Here is a 22,228-nt window from a genome sequence, read left to right as displayed (position 1 = left end):
CCTGTCTAAATAGAATGTCAAGTTATATACTACTACTCTGGAATTTAATTAATTGATTGGTCCATTTTTTTTCTTTAAAAATATACTTTTGTGTGTGCATGTGAACCAGGGCACCCCTCTGCCCCCAAATAGGTTTAGAGTGACTCTTGATTATTTTTAAAATAACCTTGTTATTTTGGCATAATTTTAGATTTACAGAAAAGTTGGCAAAGTACTATAGGCAGTTATTGTTTTTCTCGCACCCATTTTCCCCTGTTGTTAGCATCTTATGTTACCGTAGCATATTTATCAAAACTAAGAAACTGACACTGGTATATTACTGTGAACTCGACTCCAGACTATTTGGATTTCACCAGTTTTTCTGTTATCCTCTTTCTGTTCCAGGTTCCACATGCCTCCTCGGGTCTGTGACAGTTTCTTGTGCTTTCCTTGTTTTTTATGAGCTTGAGTCTTGAATAGGATTGTCCAGGTATCCTGTAGACAGTTCCCCCAATTTGGATTTGTCTGGTGCTTTTCACGTGATTGGACTGGGGTTTTGGGTTTTAAGTGCCCGTTTTGTCACATTGTATCAGGGATTGCACATATGTGATAACCACATGACATCACTGGTGGTGTTTGGTTTAAGATAGTGTTTGTCAGGTTTCTCCACTGTCAACAGCGCTACTATTTTTCCATTTCCATACACTGTTCATGGGAAATAGGTCACTAAGTCCAGCCTACCCTCAAGGGTGAAGGGCAGGACTTAAGCGCCACATTCTGGAGGGAGCACTTTGTTGCTTTCTGGTACTATAACATGCTCTAGGCTTGTCTTGCATTTTCCCTGCTCCAGTCCTAGAATTATCCATTCTCCAAGGAGCCCTGTTTCTTGTTATTGGAGAATGGTATATAGAAATTAAGATCTGGGCACTGAGTGTGCTTACTGCTTCTTGGCCCTCTCACTGATAAAAGTGGGTAACATTTGATGTATGCTAACCCATGTGTATGCACATATTTATAACTTTTTCTGTGTAATCATTTGTATTAAGATAAACATGAATTCATACAGATGTCTCTGACTTGCATCTAGTACCACAGGATTCATTTTTGGCTTCCTTTCTGACGTACCTGTATCTTTACTCTCTGAGAGTGAGAAACCTGGTTTTTATCATCCGTTTACTTAATTGTTCAGCCCCAGTATATGTTAAAGCAGTTTCAAAATTTTGAACCCGTACTACTGTGAAAAGTAAATTTACCAGCAAGAGTGTAGTTTTTATGTATTGGGTAGTTCCTTTTTATCTCTAACCTTCTAGATTTAGTTTTTGCGCATTAGATGCCCTTTCTCTCCTGCTCTGTTGCAGGTACTTGTGATTCTGAGGGCCTACGCTATCCATCAGTCCTTTTGAGTTGTCACTTTCTGAGGCTACTGAGATGAATTCTGTCATGGAGAAACACAGAAGAGTAATTACCAGCGAGCCACAAGATTTCTAAGATGAATTTTCTGGTGTAGGATGTGTGATTTTTAATTTTTTTATGCCAAATATACAACTTCTATATTCACAGTAATACTTTACAAATCACCCTATATTGTAAGTCCTTTGTGTGCTAACTGAACATGAGATAGCCCAGCAATCCTAACGGGACAGTAGGTAGTGCCTTCCACATAGCAACCGGAGTCCCTTTGCCCTGGTTTCTGAATATTCCTCAGCAGTCTGCTAAAACATACTTTTACCCACTCTTAGGTTTATTTTGTCAGTCAGTGTTTATATCTTTTTAAGTTCTTTATTTAATTTTTACTTTAGGAAGTAAAGGCTTTATAAGGGAGCCAGACTTGACTTTTACCAAAACCACAGCTTAAAATTTTTTTGGCTAAGTACAGAAAAATTATATGTGTATTTACAGAACTTACATTTATGTAATAGTCTTTTATTCTTTTATCAGCCAAAACTCTCCTGAGGTCTGTGTTTTGTATTTGAGGAATTTTGGGTTTTAATTTCTTAAAATCTCTTGAATTCTAGTGAGTTACAGATTCCATAGGGTCGTACTTGTTTTCCAGTCTAGGAAATGGTTTAAAATAGCTGCCTGGTGCTAATGTTGGAATGTTCCTAGAAAGTATGTTTCCTTGTATCTTAAGTCTAGAGCATGTTTGGAAAGGATTCAAGAATTAGAGGACATGCTTGCTAAAGAAAAAGACAACTCTCGTCGCATGCTGACAGACAAAGAGAGAGAGATGGCGGAAATAAGGGATCAAATGCAGCAACAGCTGAATGACTATGAGCAGCTTCTTGATGTAAAGTTAGCCCTGGACATGGAAATCAGTGCTTACAGGAAACTCTTAGAAGGCGAAGAAGAGAGGTAAGGAACTTAAGGGTCACCCTACCTTATGGTCCACTTTTTGCCCCTCACCCTTTTTATTTAAATAAAAATAAACAGCATTTTTAAAAGAACTTTATTTTCTTGGTCCTTTCTTTTAACACCTAAGTATAGAGGTGGTAATAGATCATACTTCTACTGCAACACAGAAAATGTTGCTTAAGTACTCTTAGTTTATTGTTATTACTTTAAATGCTGAACTGCGTCAGGATGGATTTCCTTTGAGATTTTAAGTGTTTTGGTGATTTATTATATTATAAAATACCAAATTGGCTGAAAGAGACTTTACATTTTATTTATTTATTTATGTATTTATTTATTTATTTTTGAGACAGGGTCTTACCCTGTCGCCCAGGCTAGAGTGCAGTGGTGTGATCTCGCCTCACTGCAACCTCCACCTCCTGGATTCAAGTGATTTTCCTACCTCAGCCTCCTAAGTAACTGGGATTACAGGCGTGTGTCACCACACCTGGCTAATTTTGTTTTTAGTAGAGACGAGGTTTCACCATGTTGGCCAGGCTGGTTTCAAACCCCTGACTTCGTGATCCACCCGCCTCAGCCTCCCAGAGTGCTAGGATTACAGGCATGAGCCACCTCGCCCGGCTGGCTTTATATATATTTTAAATCTGGTCAATGTATAAATCTTTTTGACGCCTGTTCTCAGAAAAGAGTTCCAAAAGGGCCAGGTGTGGTGGCTCCTGCCAGCACTTTGGAAGGCCAAGGCAGGTGGATCACCTGAGGTCAGGAGTTCAAGACCAGCCTGGTCAACATGGTGAAACTCCGTCTATTCTAAAAATACAAAAATTAGCTGGGCATGGTGGTGGGCTCCTGTAATTCCAGCTACTTGGGAGGCTGAGACAGAATTGCTTGAACCTGGGAGGTGGAGGTTGCAGTGAGCCAAGATTGTGCCATTGCACTCCAGCTTGGGTGACAAGAGTGAAAACTCTGTCTCAAAAAAAGAAAAAAAAAAGTTCCAAAAGGAAAGTGGCTGATTTAGGATAAAAAGCCAGATAATTTTAATATATATCCATTGTGATAATAAGAAAATACAGGTATGAAAAGAGAAAAACGTACACCAACTATAACTGGCTGTGGTGGGTGGCAGTAGATCAGATGACTTTCTACCCATTTACCAGACTTCTTGCATTATGGTTATATTACTTCTGTCCCTAGAGAAAACATTCAGATTGTTATTTTTTTAAAAGGAAAATTGATGATGGGCACCTTATGAAGAAGCTTACATTAGTTAAGGTAAACTTTGGCTTTGGCTAACAGATTGTAAGTAATATTTTACTTTAGAAATGCATGGATGGGATATTATTATTATTATTATTATTATTATTATTTTGAGACAAGTTTTCACTCTGTCACCCAGGCTGGAGTGCAGTGGTGTGATCTCGGCTCATTGCAACCTCCGCCTCTGGGGTTCAAGCCATTCTCCTGCCTCAGCCTCCCGAGTAGCTAGTATTACAGGTGCCCGCCATGAAGCCTGACTAATTTTTGTATTTTTAGTAGAGATGGGGTTTCACCATGTTGGTCAGGCTGATTTTGAACTCCTGACCTCAAGCAATCCACCTGCCTTGGCCTCTCAAAGTGTTGTGGAATTACAGGCATGAACTTCTGTGCCCAGCCCTTGTTTTTTTTTTTTTTTTTTTTTTTTTAAGGCAAGAAGGGCATATGTGTTTTAAAAATGAATTGTTTTATTTTTCCCATATAGGTTGAAGCTGTCTCCAAGCCCTTCTTCCCGTGTGACAGTATCCCGAGCATCCTCAAGTCGCAGTGTACGTACAACTAGAGGAAAGCGGAAGAGGGTTGATGTGGAAGAATCAGAGGCGAGTAGTAGTGTTAGCATCTCTCATTCCGCCTCAGCCACTGGGAATGTTTGCATTGAAGAAATTGATGTTGATGGAAAATTTATCCGCTTGAAGAACACTTCTGAACAGGTAATAAAATAGACCTTTTTTTTTTTCTAGCAAGGCTTTGCGGATTGCTAGGTTCTCTTGCAATTGTGATAGCCCCTTAGTTTTTGTTTGGATTCATTTAAGTCTTCATGGAATAAGCGTTTATGTCTTTTTTACTTAAATTCATAAAATAAAATAAAAATTGAAATAGGAGGAAGAGGTGGGTACCCTAGTAGTTTAAAGATTTGCTTCACTAACCCTTCTTTAGAGGGTCAGGGCTTTTTTGAAAAGCATGTTCCTTTTATCACAGTGGTTCTGAGGATGAATTATTATTCTCTGCCCTAGCCAGATTTGTGAAGAAGTTGGAGCAACTGGATGAAAATGGTGGATATTCTTTCAGTTATTAACTTAATAAAAAGCTTACTGAAAGAAGGAGATAAGAGCCTGGACTCAGATATTAAGGGAGTATTTTTCCCTGCAAATAAATAAATGAACAAATGCTAATACTTAATATGAAAAATAGCGTGAAGCCTTATTCCGAAATGTTTAAAAGTAAACATGAAGTATTCATAGCAGAGATTTCTGAAATTTAGGGCTGGGGCTTTCGGGAGCTCAGTAGTGTAGGCCTTCCTTAGCTCCGCATCAAGGAACTTGAGGCCACGATGGATTATGAGATGATATTAGAGGAAGGCATGGTCTGGGAGCTTGCAGGCGGCAGTGGGATGGATGTCACTTCTTGAAACATATGTTCCTGAAAAAATTAATCTTTTCTCATCACAGTTACTAAAACTATCTTTCATGTGGATGAATACATAATTTGGATGAGTGAAGTAGCACTAACAAGCACTAACAGTTTTGATGCTAAAGAGAATAAGCTCTAAGGTCTCTTTGTAGCCTTTTGTTTGTTTGTTTTTTTGAGTCTCGCTCTGTTGCCCAGATCGGAGTGCAGTGGCATGATCTTGGCTTCTCCATCTCTCGGGTTCAAGTGATTCTCCTGCCTCAGCCTCCTCAGTAGCTGGGATTACGGGTGCATGCAAGCACGCCTGCTAATTTTTGTATTTTTACACAGGGTTTCACCATGTTGGCCAGGCTGGCCTCCAACTCCTGACCTCAGGTGATCCACCCGCTTCAGCCTTCTGAAGTGCTGGGATTACAGGCATGAACCACCACGCCCAGGCCCATTGACCCTTTTTTTGAGCCCCTTATGCTTTCATGTATGAGAGTTGAATGCGGGCAGAAGTGGGACAGATGCAGAAGGAAAATGACAGATTTTCTTCTGTTTCTAAGCTTATGTGTCTATTTTAAAAGCTTGAAGTAATCCAATGCTCGATGTTTAAAATTGTGATTATGACAGCTAGATAGTATTGTAAATTTGAAAGACCCACCTTATCTAGCAGTGAATTTGACAATTTGGTTCATACCCTTTTTTTTCCAGTTCTGTCCTCTTTAAAGTTAAGTACCTTACTAATTAACTCGTTGTTGAAGTTACTGTTTGACAAAATGACAAAATCATGTTTTCTTTTTATAGTAGGAAAACCTCAAACGTGGGAAGATGACCGTAAAGCGGTCTTAGTTTAACTGCCTGTATAGATTAATTTATTTGATTATTCCACAACTTTCTGTATCTCTGAAGTAACACCCTCCCTCCCTCCTTTCTGTGTGTAGGATCAACCAATGGGAGGCTGGGAGATGATCAGAAAAATTGGAGACACATCAGTCAGTTACAAATATACCTCAAGATATGTGCTGAAGGCAGGCCAGACTGTTACAGTAAGTGAATCTAGTTATCATTTAATTTAACTTCATTGTGTTAACAAAGTAACTCAAAAAGTTTTTTGGCTAAAAGAGAAACATTTTAGAAATGGCCATTAAAGCACTTTTTATATTATTAGGTCATTACAAGTGCTATAAAATATTTTTAAAATTCTGTCTTACTGAGAGTAGTGAAGAATTGACCTTTGAATTATTTTTATCTTGTCTGTTCCAGGAGATATAAAAGCTATCTCTTGACTGATAGTTGTAGCCCAGTGTCATTCAGGAGACACTGCTTGGCATAAAGAACTGTTAAGAATCTAGCATTAACGTATGTCTATAACAGCAATCTCCAGCCTTGGGTGAGCTTCAAAATCATCTGGGTAGTATTTTGGTGTTCAGGCCCTACTTCACCCTTAGCTATCTTTGGGGTTGGGGTAGGAACGTAGGTTTTGAATAAAAGTCCTTAGATTATAGGCACCCTTGTAAATTATCACTAAGTGGCATTCTGAGTCTTGATTTCTAATTGGTGTGTTCTGAAATACTGCATCTTTAATAGTTACTGAAATGTTAATTAGCTTACTTTTTAGAGAAGTATGTTTCATTGAGTAAACAAAAGATTCTTTTGCTTTTACTTAGTAGATAGATTTAGCTAATGATAAAATGTTAACTTTGATATAGATTTCAAAGAAGTCACTCTTTTCGTCCTAAAAGAATGTAGAGGTGACTGTCTCTTTTTATATATTCTTCTTTAAAAAATATTAAACATGTGTTTTAAATGTGTTTAAAATTTTATGTTGATACATACCTTACTATTGATGATCAAAGGCTCAGACTTCTCTTTCAAAAGGTATGTTCGGAGAGCATGATGCCACTTTGTGAAAATATCAGATGCTAATTTGTTAATAATGGGTAAAAATAGGATCAACTGTCCTAACTACAATATCCTTTCATCTCTTTAGTAATCACTATAGTGAGAGAAAATTGCTCAGTCCTATTATATATCTTACAGAAGTTGTATACTGTGGTAAAAAGAATCTGACATTTTAGTTCAGAGGATTCAGAATTGAGTGTGCTCTCTATCTCAAAAGTAATAATATGGAAGCCTTATGCCAATCATCTACTTTTTCTACTGGGTATACTACCTCAGGGACTAAATACATGGATTCTAGAGGTCTAGTGGAGAACTCAATTATCATATAAAATAATGTGATACTTTTTTTCTTCAGCAACTGGCATTAAATGTGATAAGCAGCTCTTTGGAACATGGTAGTGCTAAGTGGTCTTTCTGTAAAATTGCAGAGGCAAAAGCAAAGATCAGTTTAAAATTCTAGAATAGAAATATGAGAACCACATGTGTAATTTTAAATTTTCTTATAGCCACATTATAATAAAGACATGAATTTTAGAACTATATTTTATTAAACCCAATATATCCAAAATATTGCTTTAACATGTAATCAGTCTAAAAAGTCAGATATTTTTACGTTCTTTTTTTTTTTTTTTTGAGACGGAGTCTTTGCTCTGTCACCCAGGCTGGGGTGCAGTGGCGCGAACTCGGCTCACTACAAGCTCCGCCTCCTGGGTTTACGCCATTCTCCAACCTCAGCCTCCCGAGTAGCTGGGACTACAGGCGCCCGCCACCTCGCCCGGCTAGTTTTTTTTTGTACTTTCAGTAGAGACGGGGTTTCACCGTGTTAGCCAGGATGGTCTCGATCTCCTGACCTTGTGATCCGCCCGTCTCGGCCTCCCAAAGTGCTGGGATTACAGGCGTGAGCCACCGCGCCCGGCCCACGTTCTTTTTTTTTTTTAAATTTAGCTAAGTCTTCAAAATCTTCTGTGTGTTTTACCCTTACAACACATTCATTCCAGGCTAGCCACATTTTAAGTGCTAACAAGCCACATTTTGCTGCCGTATTAAATGACATGGCTATAGGACATATTAGTTTTAGGTTAAATTAGCAAGGATATTGACATTTTATGATGATGATTATTAACATAAACCAACTATTTGATTACATATAGGCTAGTGAGAAATAATGCTTACAAGTAGGAAAACACTAACATTCCACATCATCTAAATGTTGGACCAGATTCAGTTCTTTTTTTCAGTTTCATCCCAGTTAATATCTTGTGCCCCTGTTCATTTGTAATGCTGATGAAAGATCTGGATTCTTCAGGTGAACATCTTAAGAAGTAAGGGCTGTCTCCTAATCAGTAATTCGTAGATTTTTCTCCTGTTACCACCCCCACTCCCCACCCTTTCTTTTTTTTGATAGAGACAGGGTTTCACCATGTTGCCCAGGCTGGTTTTAAACTCCTTTGTTCTAGTCATCTGCCTGCCTCGGCCTCCCAAAGTGCTGGGATTACAGGCTGGAGCCACTACACCTGGCCCCCATTGAAATATACTTGTCTTTGCCATCTTCAGCTTTCCTTTTGCAGTCATAAAGTCTTTTATGTTATATAACAATGTATAAATTACAAACTTTTCTGTTTGTTTTTAAATGATCTTTCTAAAAGATCAGGGCTAGTAGTATCCCTGTAGCTAGAGGCATTGAGCTTCCTAGAGGTGTAGTGATTTGTCCATAATTCAAACCTAGGCTTTCTGACTGCCAGGTGTTCTTTACTGTATCCATTCTTTTTTGCCAGTAGATATATAAAAAGTATTTTCATGCTCACGAGAAGGAGAATATAATTTCTTTGGCCTATTTCAACAGCAATTATATTTTCCCTTGAACAGCGAGTGATTTATCCATTTCCAGCATTCTTTTTGGAGTGCAGTCTCAGATACTCTAGGGTATTGTGACACTGTCTCTGTTTGGAGATGTACCAGTTTCCATAAGATTATTCTAGATAGGCTGTCTGCTGCAGAAGGTCTCTTTATTTCTTGCTGTAGGCAGCCAGAGAACATTATTAGAGGGAGTCACAGAAGGCTGTCTAACGTGGAAGGATGGCCCATAAAACCCACAGAGTAATAGAATGCTGAGGCTACCATTCACTGAGTTAGCTAGCCACTGAGTGTGGGTTATCACTTGCTCTTTTCAATAATTCCACCTGTTACAGGTGCCATTTCTGCCCTGTTTTATGGATGACTAAAGGAAGGTAACTTGCTCAGGGTCAGCTGGTGTGTAAAGGAACTAGGACGTGAGTGTAGGCAGTTTTACTTCAGGGCCTTATGTATCATCGTCTTCACTTATCAGATGGGGAAGCTGAGGCCTTGAGAAACTCTGTGAGTTCTGGCCACATAGCTATGTATAGCACTCTGTAGCGGGGGCATAGTTCTCAGACTTTTAGAATCAAGTGTTTGAGTCTCATTGCATTGCTGTCATTGGCATGTGGGAGAGCTGGGTTCTGGGTGTGCTGATATCCTTTGATTTTTACAGATTTGGGCTGCAAACGCTGGTGTCACAGCCAGCCCCCCGACTGACCTCATCTGGAAGAACCAGAACTCATGGGGCACTGGCGAAGATGTGAAGGTTATACTGAAAAATTCTCAGGGAGAGGTATGACCAGTTTATCAGGACCACCACAATGTTAATTTCACTTGAAAGTTCACTGTGCAAGTATAATCAAGATCAGATTGAAACGTGCAGTAACTGATTGCATAAACAGACCAAAGCTGCTAAGTAAATTGAACTGAAGCTGTCTTTAAATTTTAGGAATAAATAGGAGTGTATTATAGAGTACGGATTATTAGTAAAAGCTCCAGAACAGATTGTCTGTGTCCAGTTTCTGTTTTCACTGCACATTAGCTTTCTGACTTTGGGCAAGTTACTTCACCTCTCTTAGATTTCTCATTTAAAAGTGGATATTAATGACACAATATCAATGAGCTAATAATAAGAATGAGACAGTACTTGGGAAATGCTTGGAATAGTGTCTGGCATAGTACATTTATCTAGTAAATGCTCACATTATTAATCTTGTTACTAGCTCTCAGAATGTTCATGAAACTGTGAGTTTGAAGACTGTGGAATGTACATCTGCTTGGAGTGTGTGTTTTCAGTGTGTCAGTCTTAGAATCCTTGTCAAAGTACCTTACCTTCCCCACTGCCATGTAAAGACACTGCATATACCCCTACCAATAGTAGTCTAAAGCAGCTAAAGTGCTTTGAAGCTAGTAAAACTTGGCTTCCTCCTTGTCTTTCCCTAGCGAATCACCTTATCCAGGTGCTGTACAAAGCATCACTGAGCCTCTGTTTAGAATTTGTTGCGATTGCCATAAACAAGTTAATGGAGCTTGTGTTGTGAGTTCAGGATGGTTTGTACTTCTCATTTTCCTTTTAGTTGTAATACTGCTTTTTCATCTTGCCTACCATGAGACCTGTAAGTTGCCTTGCAAGGGAGCCATTGGTCATAACCTTGTTCTGACATGCTTACTGGTTCTGACCTTTTCACCCAGTTTCCAGGCTGGTAGGCTCTGCTGTTTTGTACCTTACAACCTGACTGGGTATGCATTTCAGTCTGAGTGGTGCTGAAAGGAGATATGTAGTGGGAATGTTAGGCTGGCAAACCTGGTAGGGAAGCTAAGCATATTTACAAGTGCAGGGTTATTCATTTATTTGGAAAATCCTGAGTGTCTGCTATATGCCAGCCACTTTGTGTTAGGAATAAGCAGGAAAAAAGCCACACGTGGTTTCTGGCATCATGGAGCCCACATTCTAAAGAGAGTAAGGGAGCCAGGGAATAAGATAAAGTGACTTTCTGATAAATGTAACAAAGATAAACTGTGGTATCAGGCCCGGTACGGTGGCTCATGCCTGTATTCCCAGCACGTTGGGAGGCCGAAGGTGGGTGGATCACCTGAGGTCAGGAGTTAGACACCAACCTGGCCAACTTGGTGAAACCCCGTCTCTACTAAAAACACAAGAATTAGCCAGGCACGGTGGAGCGTGCCTATAGTCCAGGCTACTCAGGAGGCTGAGGCAGGAGAATTGCTTAAACCCAGGAGGCTCAGGTTGTGACGAGCTGAGATTGCGCCACTGCACTCCAGCCTGGGCGACAGAGCAAGACTGTCTCAAATAAATAAAGTAAATTACAGGACTTGCTGAATAAAGTTCCTCAGAAGAGGGTCCAGAATTGAGCCCTAGAAAATAGTGACATTAGGAATAAGAGCAAAGGAGGTAGTAGATGAAGCCAGTGAAGTCAGAGGAAAATGGTATGTGATGTCAGGAAAACCAAGGGAGGAAAGTGTCTGTGAAAGATGGAGTGGTCAGTGGGTCAAATCACAGCGTCCCCTTAGGGGTTTTTTGTCTGCTCCCATAGTGCACAGGCGGGCCTCTAACCTGCGTGGTGCTCATCACATTGTTCTCGCTCACTGGAGGAAGCACACTGAGGGCAAGGGCCTGTTCTGGTACATCCTGGCATCATGCCTGGCACATAACAGGAATTCAGGAAGCATTTACTGGATGCATTTTTAAAAAAAAATCAGACATGGACCATGACTTACGTTCCGAGAAATAAAGCAATAGCAGCATTCATTATAGGAGTCTGAGGTGCCTGCATAAAAAGTTCTGTTCATGGCCATCTTCCCGTCTATGCCTTACTGTAAACATGTCTCTTGCGAAACATTGTTAAGAGTAGTAATTTGCTCAGATAAGACTGAAAAGCACTGTTATAAGGGGTACATGGCAGATTAAATGAACTTTCGTGACCCATGGAATCTAGTCATTATTTCTTTCTTTTTTTTTTTTTCCTGTGTAAAAGTGTGTTCCAAGTTAGAGACAATGTTATAGGAGGGTATTTGGAATAGAGCAATAGGATTAAATGCCCCAAAAAATAGATACAGTGACATGAACCAAGTACCAGATATTATGACATGAGATGCATCTTCAGACAGTATTACTAGTATTACGGATGACATATTAGTAAAGCTAACTGAAGCTTAGCTCCCCTTCATAACTCAAACATTGAATATTAGATTATTTGATTGGTTGCTTGGTCTATTCTTTTTTTTTTTGAGAAGGAGTCTCACTCTGTTGCCCAGGCTGGAGTGCAGTGGTGCGATCTCGACTCACTGCAACCTCCGCCTCCCAGGTTCAAGTGATTCTCCTGCCTCAGCCTCCTGAGTAGCTGGGACTACAGGCGCGCACCACCACGCCTGGCTAATTTTTGTATTTTTGGTAGAGACGGGGTTTCACCATCTTGGTCAGGACGGTCTCAATCTCTTGACTTTGTGATCCACCTGCCTTGGCCTCCCAAAGTGCTGGGATTACAGGCGTGAGCCACTGCGCCCGGCCAAGGTTGGTCCATTCTTTTAACAAACTTCTACTACCTTTGGCTTGCGAGGCTCTGTTTTAAGTGAGTTCTGTCAGAATTGAGGAGAGAAAGTATTATGAATATAGGTCTTATTTCATTAGACATTATTCATTTAATTCAGTAAGACCATATTTGTCAGTAGGGACCAGACCACATTAGCAACAATCTATAAACAATCCCCGCCATAAAGACTAGTTTGCAGTAAGATTGTTGGTAACTGGCTTAGTCAGTTTTGTTTTTTATGTATTTTTTCCCCTTGCTGGGGCATTGGAAATATCAGAAAACCCAATTAAACTGGCTTAGAAATAATGGGAATTTTGGGGGCTCACATAATAAAAAATTTAAATAGTGGACCTGATCCAGTGGCTCACAGCGTGTCCCCAGGGATCTGTCTGTTGTCTCTCTTCTGGTTGCCTCCCTTGGGGACGCAGGATAGCTGCCAGCTGCTCCCAGAGGTACGTCTTTTCTATTTGCTTTTTGTGGGAAGGTGCTGTTTCAAAAAAATGGTCTTTATGGTGGAGTTTACAGATTGTTGCTAATGTGGTCCGGTACTACTGACAGATAAACATGGTCTTACCCAATTAAATGAATCCATACCAAAAGTGACTGTCTAATGAGATAAGACCTGTATTCATACCACTGTCTCTCCTCGTTCCTGACAGAACTCTCAGAACAGCCTAGCAAGCAGAAGGCAGTAGAAGTTTGTTAAAAGAATGGGCAATCCAGCCCACCAAATAATCTAATATTGAGTGTTTGGATTATGGAGGGAAGCTAAACTTCATCCCCTGTGAGGCACCCATCCTGGGCTTCACTCACACTGGACTAGGGTGGGTCACGTGCCTGCCTGTAAACCAGTTTCTGGAGTTGGGAGGGTGGAATTAGAGCTGAAGCCTTCTTCCTCCCCTTTACAGCCACATCGCACTGGGCTGCTTGTAACACACGTGTGCTCCATGGGGGGGGTGCACCCAGATAAACCGAGGGGCTCTTACCCAGGAGGGAAGGGGCACTTACCCAGGAGGGAAGGGGCACTGGGTGGTTAAAAACAGCAGATGTCACCATGGCAAAAAAAGAAAAGATGTTTTTTATGAGAGAAATAAAAAGTTAAGCAGTCCTTCCAAACTTTCCAGAATATAGATATAATGGAAACTTTTGTATATGCAAATGATTACTTATATATGCAGGGATGTAATATATAAAATATAAAAATCATCTTTCATCCACATAAGATCGCCCTGATTTGTAGCATTTCCTGATTTCTGTGGTGTAAATACTCCTACCATGGCTGATGCCAGGCTTCCAGCATTATATGACTGAGCACAGAGCTGTACAGGGATGAGCAGCATCAGCAGGTGCAGCTGGCTCTGGGCACCACTGCACAGATCAGTGCACCTTCAGGTGCCCAAGGCTCTGAGCAGGGGCAGACCAATGCTACGTTTTATAGAGAGAGTAAAGCCTGTCATGTAAGACCATTTATGTGGACTTTTCAGGACACGTGGGGTAAACACATTTATTTAGTAACATCTTGACTAATAACAATTTCCTTGGTCTAAACCTCCCAACAGCTTTTTGGTTCTAAATTATTATTGTTTTTCTACGTAGATTTTTAGACATTAGCTCACGCATTTTTTTATACAGACTTTCTGTATTAGATTAGTTGGTTTTTGCATGTTTTCAAATGAAAAGTGCTTAATAGCAGAGTTACACTTAAAGTAGTTATGTTAAGGTAATTCATAATAATGAAGATGGGCAAGTTGCTGTTTTTTGAGCTTCTCATTGAGGCTAATAGTCTTAAGTTACATCATGAGCCTTAAGAGCCAGTGTTTGCATATAGGATGTATACCACGAGCTTCTAGAAGCTGGAATTTGGTAATTTTGTTATAGAAGATTTTATTTGACTCATTCCTCATTTTAAGATGAGTTGAGAAAAGCTGGGTACTCTCAAAGTTTTTTAAGAATTTATTTTCTGCTTTATATGCTGCTGTCTCCTAGTTGATATCTTGAATGGTGGTTGATCTAGGGAATCACATTTATTTTTTATTACTAATTTGGTTAAAACACTGATATTTTTGAAATGGCTATTTCTGTTTGTAAAGATAGACCAGTTTCACAGAATTGAACTTACTGGCTAATTGAGAGACTCAGAATGGTCCATCTTCCTTGGTCCTGCAAGAGTAATAAAAAATCCACAAAATACTACTCTGCCACCTTACTTTATTTACAAAACACATTCTTGGGCATATTTCAAATCAAAGTCTCATTTCTGTGACACTGGGTTTTGGTTTTCTTTCTCTGCCATTGTAAACTAGCTGGTCTGTGTTAGATAAGCTTTTACTGAAGTAATATTGTGTCTTCCCCTGTAGCATTCTCTTTCTTGAATGACCTTAGGACATGGGACAGAATAAAATTATATGCTCTGCAGCACTCTTGAGGACACACTCATTTACTTGCTGCCAGATCATCAGGTTAGCCTTGGACTTAAGCAAAAACACTGCTGCATTTGTGCCAAGTCAGCATTTTCCACAGGAACGTAATCTGTATTTGACCTTTTTAGTAGAAAATGGAAATAATTGCTTTCTGTCATACCTTTAGTGAATGATAGGAGACCTATTTCTGTACAGAATACATTGGAACCTCACTAGTCCGTTACTGGTAAATAGTGTACAGTGTTCATCTGTCTTGATTTTGTTTCATTCAAGAGGTGTCAGTTGCTGAAAGGAATGAAAGGAGCTTGTCCTTTCTTCTCACTCATCAGGTGGTCCTGTTGCTGATGGTCCCTGAGATCACAGTTGGCTTCCAGCTTCTCCTAGTTGATATCTTGAGTGGTGGTTGATCTAAGGAATCACATTTCTTTTTATTACTAATTTGGTTAAAACACTAATATTTGTGAAATGGCTATTTCTGTTTGTAAAGATAGACCAGTGTCACAGAATTGAAGTTATTGGCTAATTGAGAGACTCAGAATGGTCCATCTTCCTTGGTCAGCATTTATTTAGCACCTTCTCTTTGCCAGGATCTAAAATCTTTAAGCTGAATTAATGTTGAGTTGTATAAAGAATTTAGTATGTCAAATAATTTGTAGAATTCTTAGTAACAGAATAGTATAAAAAGCAGTGGAAACTTCTCAGCAGGTATTTCAAATTGGATGACACTTCCTCCCCTATACGAAATATGGAAGGTATAAGAACTGCTACTAGTTATGCAGAAATTTCAGTTCATTAACCAGAAAGTTACTGAAATACTGCTCCCCCGACCCCACCCCTTTAAAAATAATAAACAGGGGCTGAGTGTGGAGGCTCATGCCTGTAATCCCAGCACTTTGGGAGGCTGAGGTGGGTGGATCACTTGAGGCCAGGAGTTCAAGACCAGCTTGGCCAACGTGGCAAAACCCCATCTCTACTAAAAATACATAAAAATTAGCTGCACGTGGTGGTGCATGCCTGTAATCTCAGCCACTGGGGTGGCTGAGGCATGAGAATCGCTTCAACCTGGGAAGTGAAGGTTTCAATGAGCCGAGGTCATGCCATTGCACTGCAGCCTGGGTGACAGAGTGACTCTGTCTCCAAAAAAAGGGATGAATAATAGTAATAATAATAAACAGAAATGCTGTCTCTTTTTGTTTTCTTTTTTGAGACAGTCTTGCTGCAACGCCCAGGCTGGAGTGCAGTGGCGCGATCTCAGCTCATTGCAATCTCTGCCTTCTGGATTCAAGCCATTCTTCTGCCGCAGCTTCCTGAGTAGCTGGGATTACAGGCACGTGCCATCATGCCTGGTTAATTTTTGTATTTTTACTAGAGACAGGGTTTCACCATGTTGGCCAGGCTGGTCTCAAACTCCTGACCTCGGGTGATCTGCCCGCCTCGGCCTCCCAAAGTGCTGGGATTACAGGTGTGAGCCACTGTGCCTGGCAAGAAATGCTGTCTCTTAAGCAAAGAAAAGGTCCCTCTCCCCCGCACTTGGTGATTCTAAGTGTGTTTTTTAACTTAAAAGTAAACTACTATTGTTTTTAGGAGGTTGCTCAAAGAAGTACAGTCTTTAAAACAACCATACCTGAAGAAGAGGAGGAGGAGGAAGAAGCAGCTGGAGTGGTTGTTGAGGAAGAACTTTTCCACCAGCAGGTATTACTTTATTTATTTAATATATTTATTTTAAATTTTATTAACAGAATTGCATGAAGACCAAGAGTGTGGTTGGGTTTTTCCCCTATCAGTTGATGAACCAGAGCAGTTATCTACCAAGTGGGGTTTGTATTCCCCAAAGGGATATTCAAGGTGATACTTTAGGGTACTGGAAGAATATGTTGACACTTTTATTTTTATTTTTTCTCATACTACCAAATTTCAGTTTTGTCTTTTGTTTTCTCATGTGCATTATGTGTTATAGTAAAACATGTCTATGGATTGGATGTTTTGCCCCCAAACTTGTTTACTCTGTGGGGTTCTATGATTAAAAAGTTCAGATCACTAATTTAGAGCAAGCATCTGCATATAAACTTTATAAAAACAAAGGAATATTCAACTTCAGTGTGAAACACAATTCTTGCTCTATTAAGTTCCTAATCATTGTCTAATTGCAAGATAGATTTTAGCTGGTGGTTGGGCTTTTGAGAGCCCTTGAAATAAAGAAACTCCAAACTTGGTTTTAATTGTAATTAAATTGGAATTACTAATAACTGATGAGCCTTCAGTTTATATTCTCAAGCTGTTTGAGTCTGATCATTAATCAAAGTGTCTACCCTTATCCTGAGAAGACTTCGTCTCCATGGCTCCAGATTTTTAGTCTTAAGTCTGCTTTGCTTCATTAGCCTTAGTCCTGATCTAAATAAACACTGTCTCATGTATTTAATCCCCAGGGTTGAGAACCACTTGAGGTGGGTTGCATGAGGTAGCATGAATTTTTTACCTGGATGCCTTCTCGTACATTTAGGAGGAATATTTTAAAACATATACCTTACACTTAGCTTACAAGAAACAAGCACAAGTTCCATTTTCTGTGCTTAAATAGGAAACATCGTAATTACTAGAAGTAATTATGTAAGAGATAACTCACAGCGCCAGACAAGTGGCTCAGCATGAGTTATAGCATGTCAGATGCTAGAGGAGGTACTCCAGGCCAGCAGAGTAGTTGAGAAGAACTCTGGGAGGTGATGCTTGTCCACTAATTGAAGGATGGGTAATTATTTGAGTATTGGAGAGAAGGCAGATGATGGTGTTGTGAGGATGTTGGAATTATCTGTTGCTTCATTAACAGACCACCCTAAAGCTTAGTGGCTTGAAACAGTTGATTTCTTACTTCCCATAATTCTGTGGTTTGACTGGGCTCAGCTGGGCAGTGTTTCTGTTCCACATGCTGCACACTGAACTCAATCAAGCAGGCTGCGTTCAGCTCAGAGGTTGACCTGGGCTGGAATATCTTTTAGGTCTCTTTCTGTGTGGATTTCTACGATTTAAGAGTTCAGCCAAAGCTTTACAGCATGGCAATTGTCTAATAGAGTAAGTGGAGAGTACCAGCTTTCTTTTTTTTTTTTTTTTTTGAGGCAGAGTCTTGCTCTGTTGCCAGGCTGGAGTGCAGTGGCACAATCTCAGCTCACTGCAACCTCCGCCTCCCAGGTTCTAGAGATACCCCTGCCTTAGTCTCCCAAGTTGCTGGAATTACAAGCATGTGCCACCACGCATGGCTAATTTTTTATATTTTAGTAGTGATGGGGTTTCACCATGTTGGCCACGACAGTCTCGATCTCAGAGAGTACTGCGTTTCTTAAAGGTTGGGCCCTTTGTCCCTTCTACAACATTCTCTTAGTCAAAGTTATGAGGCCAGTCCAGATTCAAAGTGGGGGTAAATAGTCTCCCCCTGTTGGTGGGAGGAATGGCAAAGAATTCATGGTGATCTTTAACTCACTACAGAGGATGTGTAAAGACTTAACGCGGCCGGGTGGTGGCTCAATGCCTGTAATCCCAGCACTTTGGGAGGCCGAGGCGGGCGGATCACGAGGTCAGGAGATCGAGACCATGGTGAAACCCCGTCTCTACTAAAAATACAAAAAGTTAACTGGGCACCGTGGCAGGTGCCTGTAGTCCCAGCTACTCGGGAGGCTGAGGCAGGAGAATGGCATGAACCTGGGAGGTGAAGCTTGCAGTGAGCCGAGATCGCGCCACTGCACTCCAGCCTGGGCTACAGAGCGAGACTCCGTCTCAAAAAAAAAAGACTTAATGCACCAAGTATATCTGTTCATTCAGGTATTTTGTAGGGTTTATGTGAGAGAGAAATGAAGTTGAAAGATTGGGATTAAACTGGCATAGTGTGGAATGCTTAGGGATGTGGCTTCTGTACAATTTGGAACAAAGGAGAAATTAAGACTGCATTTAAAAATATCACTGGCCAAGCTGAATCAGAGGGACTAACTCAGAGGGGAGATTCCAGAGGCACTGAGGGAATATATAATGGAGATTTATTAAGGCTTAGTGACTAAACTTGAGCGTGAGAGAAGAAAAAAAATAAAGATGTCCGGCCGGGCGCGGTGGCTCAAGCCTGTAATCCCAGCACTTTGGGAGGCCGAGATGGGCGGATCACGAGGTCAGGAGATCGAGACCATCCTGGCTGACACGGTGAAACCCCGTCTCTACTAAAAAATACAAAAAACTAGCCGGGCGAGATGGCGAGCGCCTGTAGTCCCAGCTACACGGGAGGCTGAGGCAGGAGAATGGTGTAAACCTGGGAGGCGGAGCTTGCAGTGAGCTGAGATCTGGCCACTGCACTCCAGCCCGGGCGACAGAGCAAGACTCCGTCTCAAAAAAAAAAATAAAAATAAAGATGTATGAGGTTTTTAGCTTGTGTGATCACAGAAAATAATGATACTGAGGTTCATAAGAGGGAAGATGGAAGGGCAGAACAGGTGTTTGAACTTCATATTTGAGAATGAATCCAATCGCGTTTTGAATTGATTAGAAGTATTTTGGTGACCTTCAAAAAACTAGTTTTAGTTCAATCAGTGGTGAGTCACAAGTCATATTGTGAGGTTGTATGAAATTAATGAGTGATAAAGAAATGGATAGAGGAGCCACGTTGACTTCACCTTGGAGGACAAATCCACTGCAGATGGCTTGGGGTGTGTAAGTTCAGGATCAAGCAAGCTGTAGTCTGCGAATGTGCTTGTTAAAGCTGATCCACTGATCTCCTGTTTCTTAAGTTATCAAAGGAAGTTATTGAACAATGGTTTTCAAATTGAGCTGCATATTAGAATTACTTTAAAATTATATATAGATAGCTACCCTTTCCCACTAAAATGAGAAATTCTCATTTGATTGATCAAGGGACCTAGATCAGAATTTTTTGTTAAACTCCTCAGGATCTGAATGTGTAGCCAGAGTTGACAATTACTGTTCTGGAATTTGTTGGAGGAGGGGTGAGTATTCTAGAAAAAAGTCCAAAAATGGCCGGGCGCGGTGGCTCAAGCCTGTAATCCCAGCACTTTGGGAGGCCGAGATGGGCGGATCACGAGGTCAGGAGATCGAGACCATCCTGGCTAACACGGTGAAACCCCGTCTCTACTAAGAAATACAAAAAATAGCCGGGCGAGGTGGCAGCGCCTGTAGTCCCAGCTACTCGGGAGGCTGAGGCCGGAGAATGGCGTGAACCCGGGAGGCGGAGCTTGCAGTGAGCTGAGATCCGGCCACTGCACTCCAGCCTGGGCTACAGAGCGAGACTCCGTCTCAAAAAAAAAAAAAAAAAAAAAAAAAAAAAAAAAAAAAAAAAAAAAAAAAAAAAAAAAGAAAAAAGTCCAAAAAGAAGGTTAGAGGCCAGATACGGTGGCTCCTGCCTGTAATCCCAGCACTTTGGGAGGCCAAGGGCAGGTGGATCACTTGAGGCCAGGAGTTCCAAACCAGTTTGGCTAACACAGTGACACCTCGCCTCTACTAAAATTATAAAAATTAGCTGGGTGTGGTGGCGATGCACACCTGTAGTCCCAGTTGCTCGGGAGGCTGAGGCAGGAGAATCGCTTGAACCCAGGAGGTGGAGGTTGCAGTGAGCCAAGATTGCACCACTGCACTCCAGCCTGGGCAACAGAGTGAGACTGTGTCTCAAACAAACAAACAAAAAGAAAAAAAAGGTTAGAAAAGATGAGAGATGATAAAGGGCCCTTTTGAGGTTAGGTAATATGGTTTTGTAGCATCCCTGCAGTTAAAAGTTTTTGTCTTATTTTAGAATACTGTCATCTGTTTCTTTAGTATTAATTTTTCCTTCTGTTTTCCTCATCAGGGAACCCCAAGAACATCCAATAGAAGCTGTGCAATTATGTAAAATTCTCATCAACTGTCTTCCTCAAAATAAAGAAGTATGGTAATCCTTACCTGTATACAGTGCAGAGCCTTCTCAGAAGCACAGAATATTTTTATATTTCCTTTATGTGAATTTTTAAGCTGCAAATCTGATGGCCTTAATTTCCTTTTTGACACTGAAAGTTTTGTAAAAGAAATCATGTCCATACACTTTGTTGCAAGATGTGAATTATTGACACTGAACTTAATAACTGTGTACTGTTTGGAAGGGGTTCCTCACATTTTTTGACTTTTTTTGTACGTGTTTTTTCTTTTTTTTTAAGTTCTGATGAGGAGGGGAGGGTGAATAAACCACTGTGAGTCTCGGTATAATTTGAAGATTGCTCCATCTAGACCAGCAATCTGCTCTTCATTATTCTCTGCTATATATAACGGTGCTGTGAGGGAGGGGGAACGCATTTTTCAATATACTGAACTTTTGTACCGAATTTTTTTGTAATAAGCAATCAAGGTTACAATTTTTTTTAAAATAGAAATTTTGTAAGAAGGCAATATTAACCTAATCACTATGTAAGCACTCTGGATGATGGATTCCGCAAAACTTGGTTTTATGGTTACTTCTTCTCTTAGATTCTTAATTCATGAGGAGGGTGGGGGAGGGAGGTGGAGGGAGGGAAGGGTTTCTCTATTAAAATGCATCCATTGTGTTTTTTAAGATAGTGTAACTTGCTTAAATTTCTTATGTGACATTAACAAATAAAAAAAGCTCTTTTAATATTGATGTACTGTCCTTTTTAACCCTTTAAAAACAGGTTTTGAGGGGAGAAAAGTATTGTTTCAGTTTTGCTTTTGATAAAAATATAATTTGACTTTTTGAACTGGATTTTTCTTTAAGTCTTTGCCAGTTGAGGAAGATAAGCTGTTTTGGGCGTCTTTCTGTATTTGATTGTCAATAACAACAATAACGAAAGCAATAATCATAACTAATGTTTTTGAGTCAGATATCATGCTCAATGCTTTATTACATTTTTTAACTTATTAACAATAAGGCCTTGTAAAATTTCTTCAGGAAAACCAAATAGGGACAGTAGAAAACATTGAGGAAGACATTCCTTTTTTTTTTTTTTTTTTTTTTTTTTAAGACAGAGTCTCACTCTGTTGGCCAGGCTGTAGTGCAGTGGCATGGTCTTAGCTCACTGCAGCCTTGGCCTCTCCTGGGCTCTGCCTCCCAAGTAGCTGGGACTATAGGCACACACCACCACATCCAGCTAATGTTTTTGTATTCTTAGAGAGCATTTTGTCATGGTTTCCCGTGCTGGACATTCCTAGTAAAAGAAAAAATGGGGAGAATATTTTAGAATATAATTCTGTCTTTTAAGATAGGAAGGGCAGAGAAATTGATTAAAAGCCACCTTTTAGAGGAATAACATGAATGCTATGAAATACAAGTGTGCTGTGTGTGCAGTAGCTTTATTATGTATGGTGCTCATTATGGTGTCATTTTGTGTGGATTTGAGGAGGTTTTGTTTTGATTGCTTTAGTTAAGTGAATTCATCTTATAGGAAGTGCAGATACCTGAACCCTTCCTAGAATGGGCAGATTGTATTTCAGAAGCTAACCCTAGTCAGTGTTTGTTTTTCTCTTAAAATATTCCTGCAGTAAGCTGCACAAAGACGACCAGCTTTCACTTGAAAA

General features: G+C 40.3%; 1 protein-coding gene across 1 annotated transcript in view; it reads left to right on the top strand.

The window, feature by feature from the left end:
* Window positions 1-21,314, top strand: part of LMNB1 (lamin B1) — a 59,369-nt gene extending 38,055 nt beyond the window's left edge. Inside the window, exons 6-11 of the mRNA XM_050792930.1 lie at window positions 2,111-2,331; window positions 4,067-4,292; window positions 5,916-6,020; window positions 9,386-9,505; window positions 16,268-16,375; window positions 20,514-21,314. Coding sequence (XP_050648887.1) covers window positions 2,111-2,331; window positions 4,067-4,292; window positions 5,916-6,020; window positions 9,386-9,505; window positions 16,268-16,375; window positions 20,514-20,555 — 822 coding nt within the window. The 3' untranslated portion in view covers window positions 20,556-21,314. The remainder of the gene's footprint in view (window positions 1-2,110; window positions 2,332-4,066; window positions 4,293-5,915; window positions 6,021-9,385; window positions 9,506-16,267; window positions 16,376-20,513) is intronic.
* Window positions 21,315-22,228: the final 914 nt, after the last annotated feature.

This window comes from Macaca thibetana, chromosome 6 (assembly GCF_024542745.1).
Source record: "Macaca thibetana thibetana isolate TM-01 chromosome 6, ASM2454274v1, whole genome shotgun sequence".
Taxonomy (NCBI): Eukaryota; Metazoa; Chordata; class Mammalia; order Primates; family Cercopithecidae; genus Macaca; species Macaca thibetana.
Note: the sequence above shows the minus strand (reverse complement) of the source record. Positions and strands in the feature narration are given on the sequence as shown.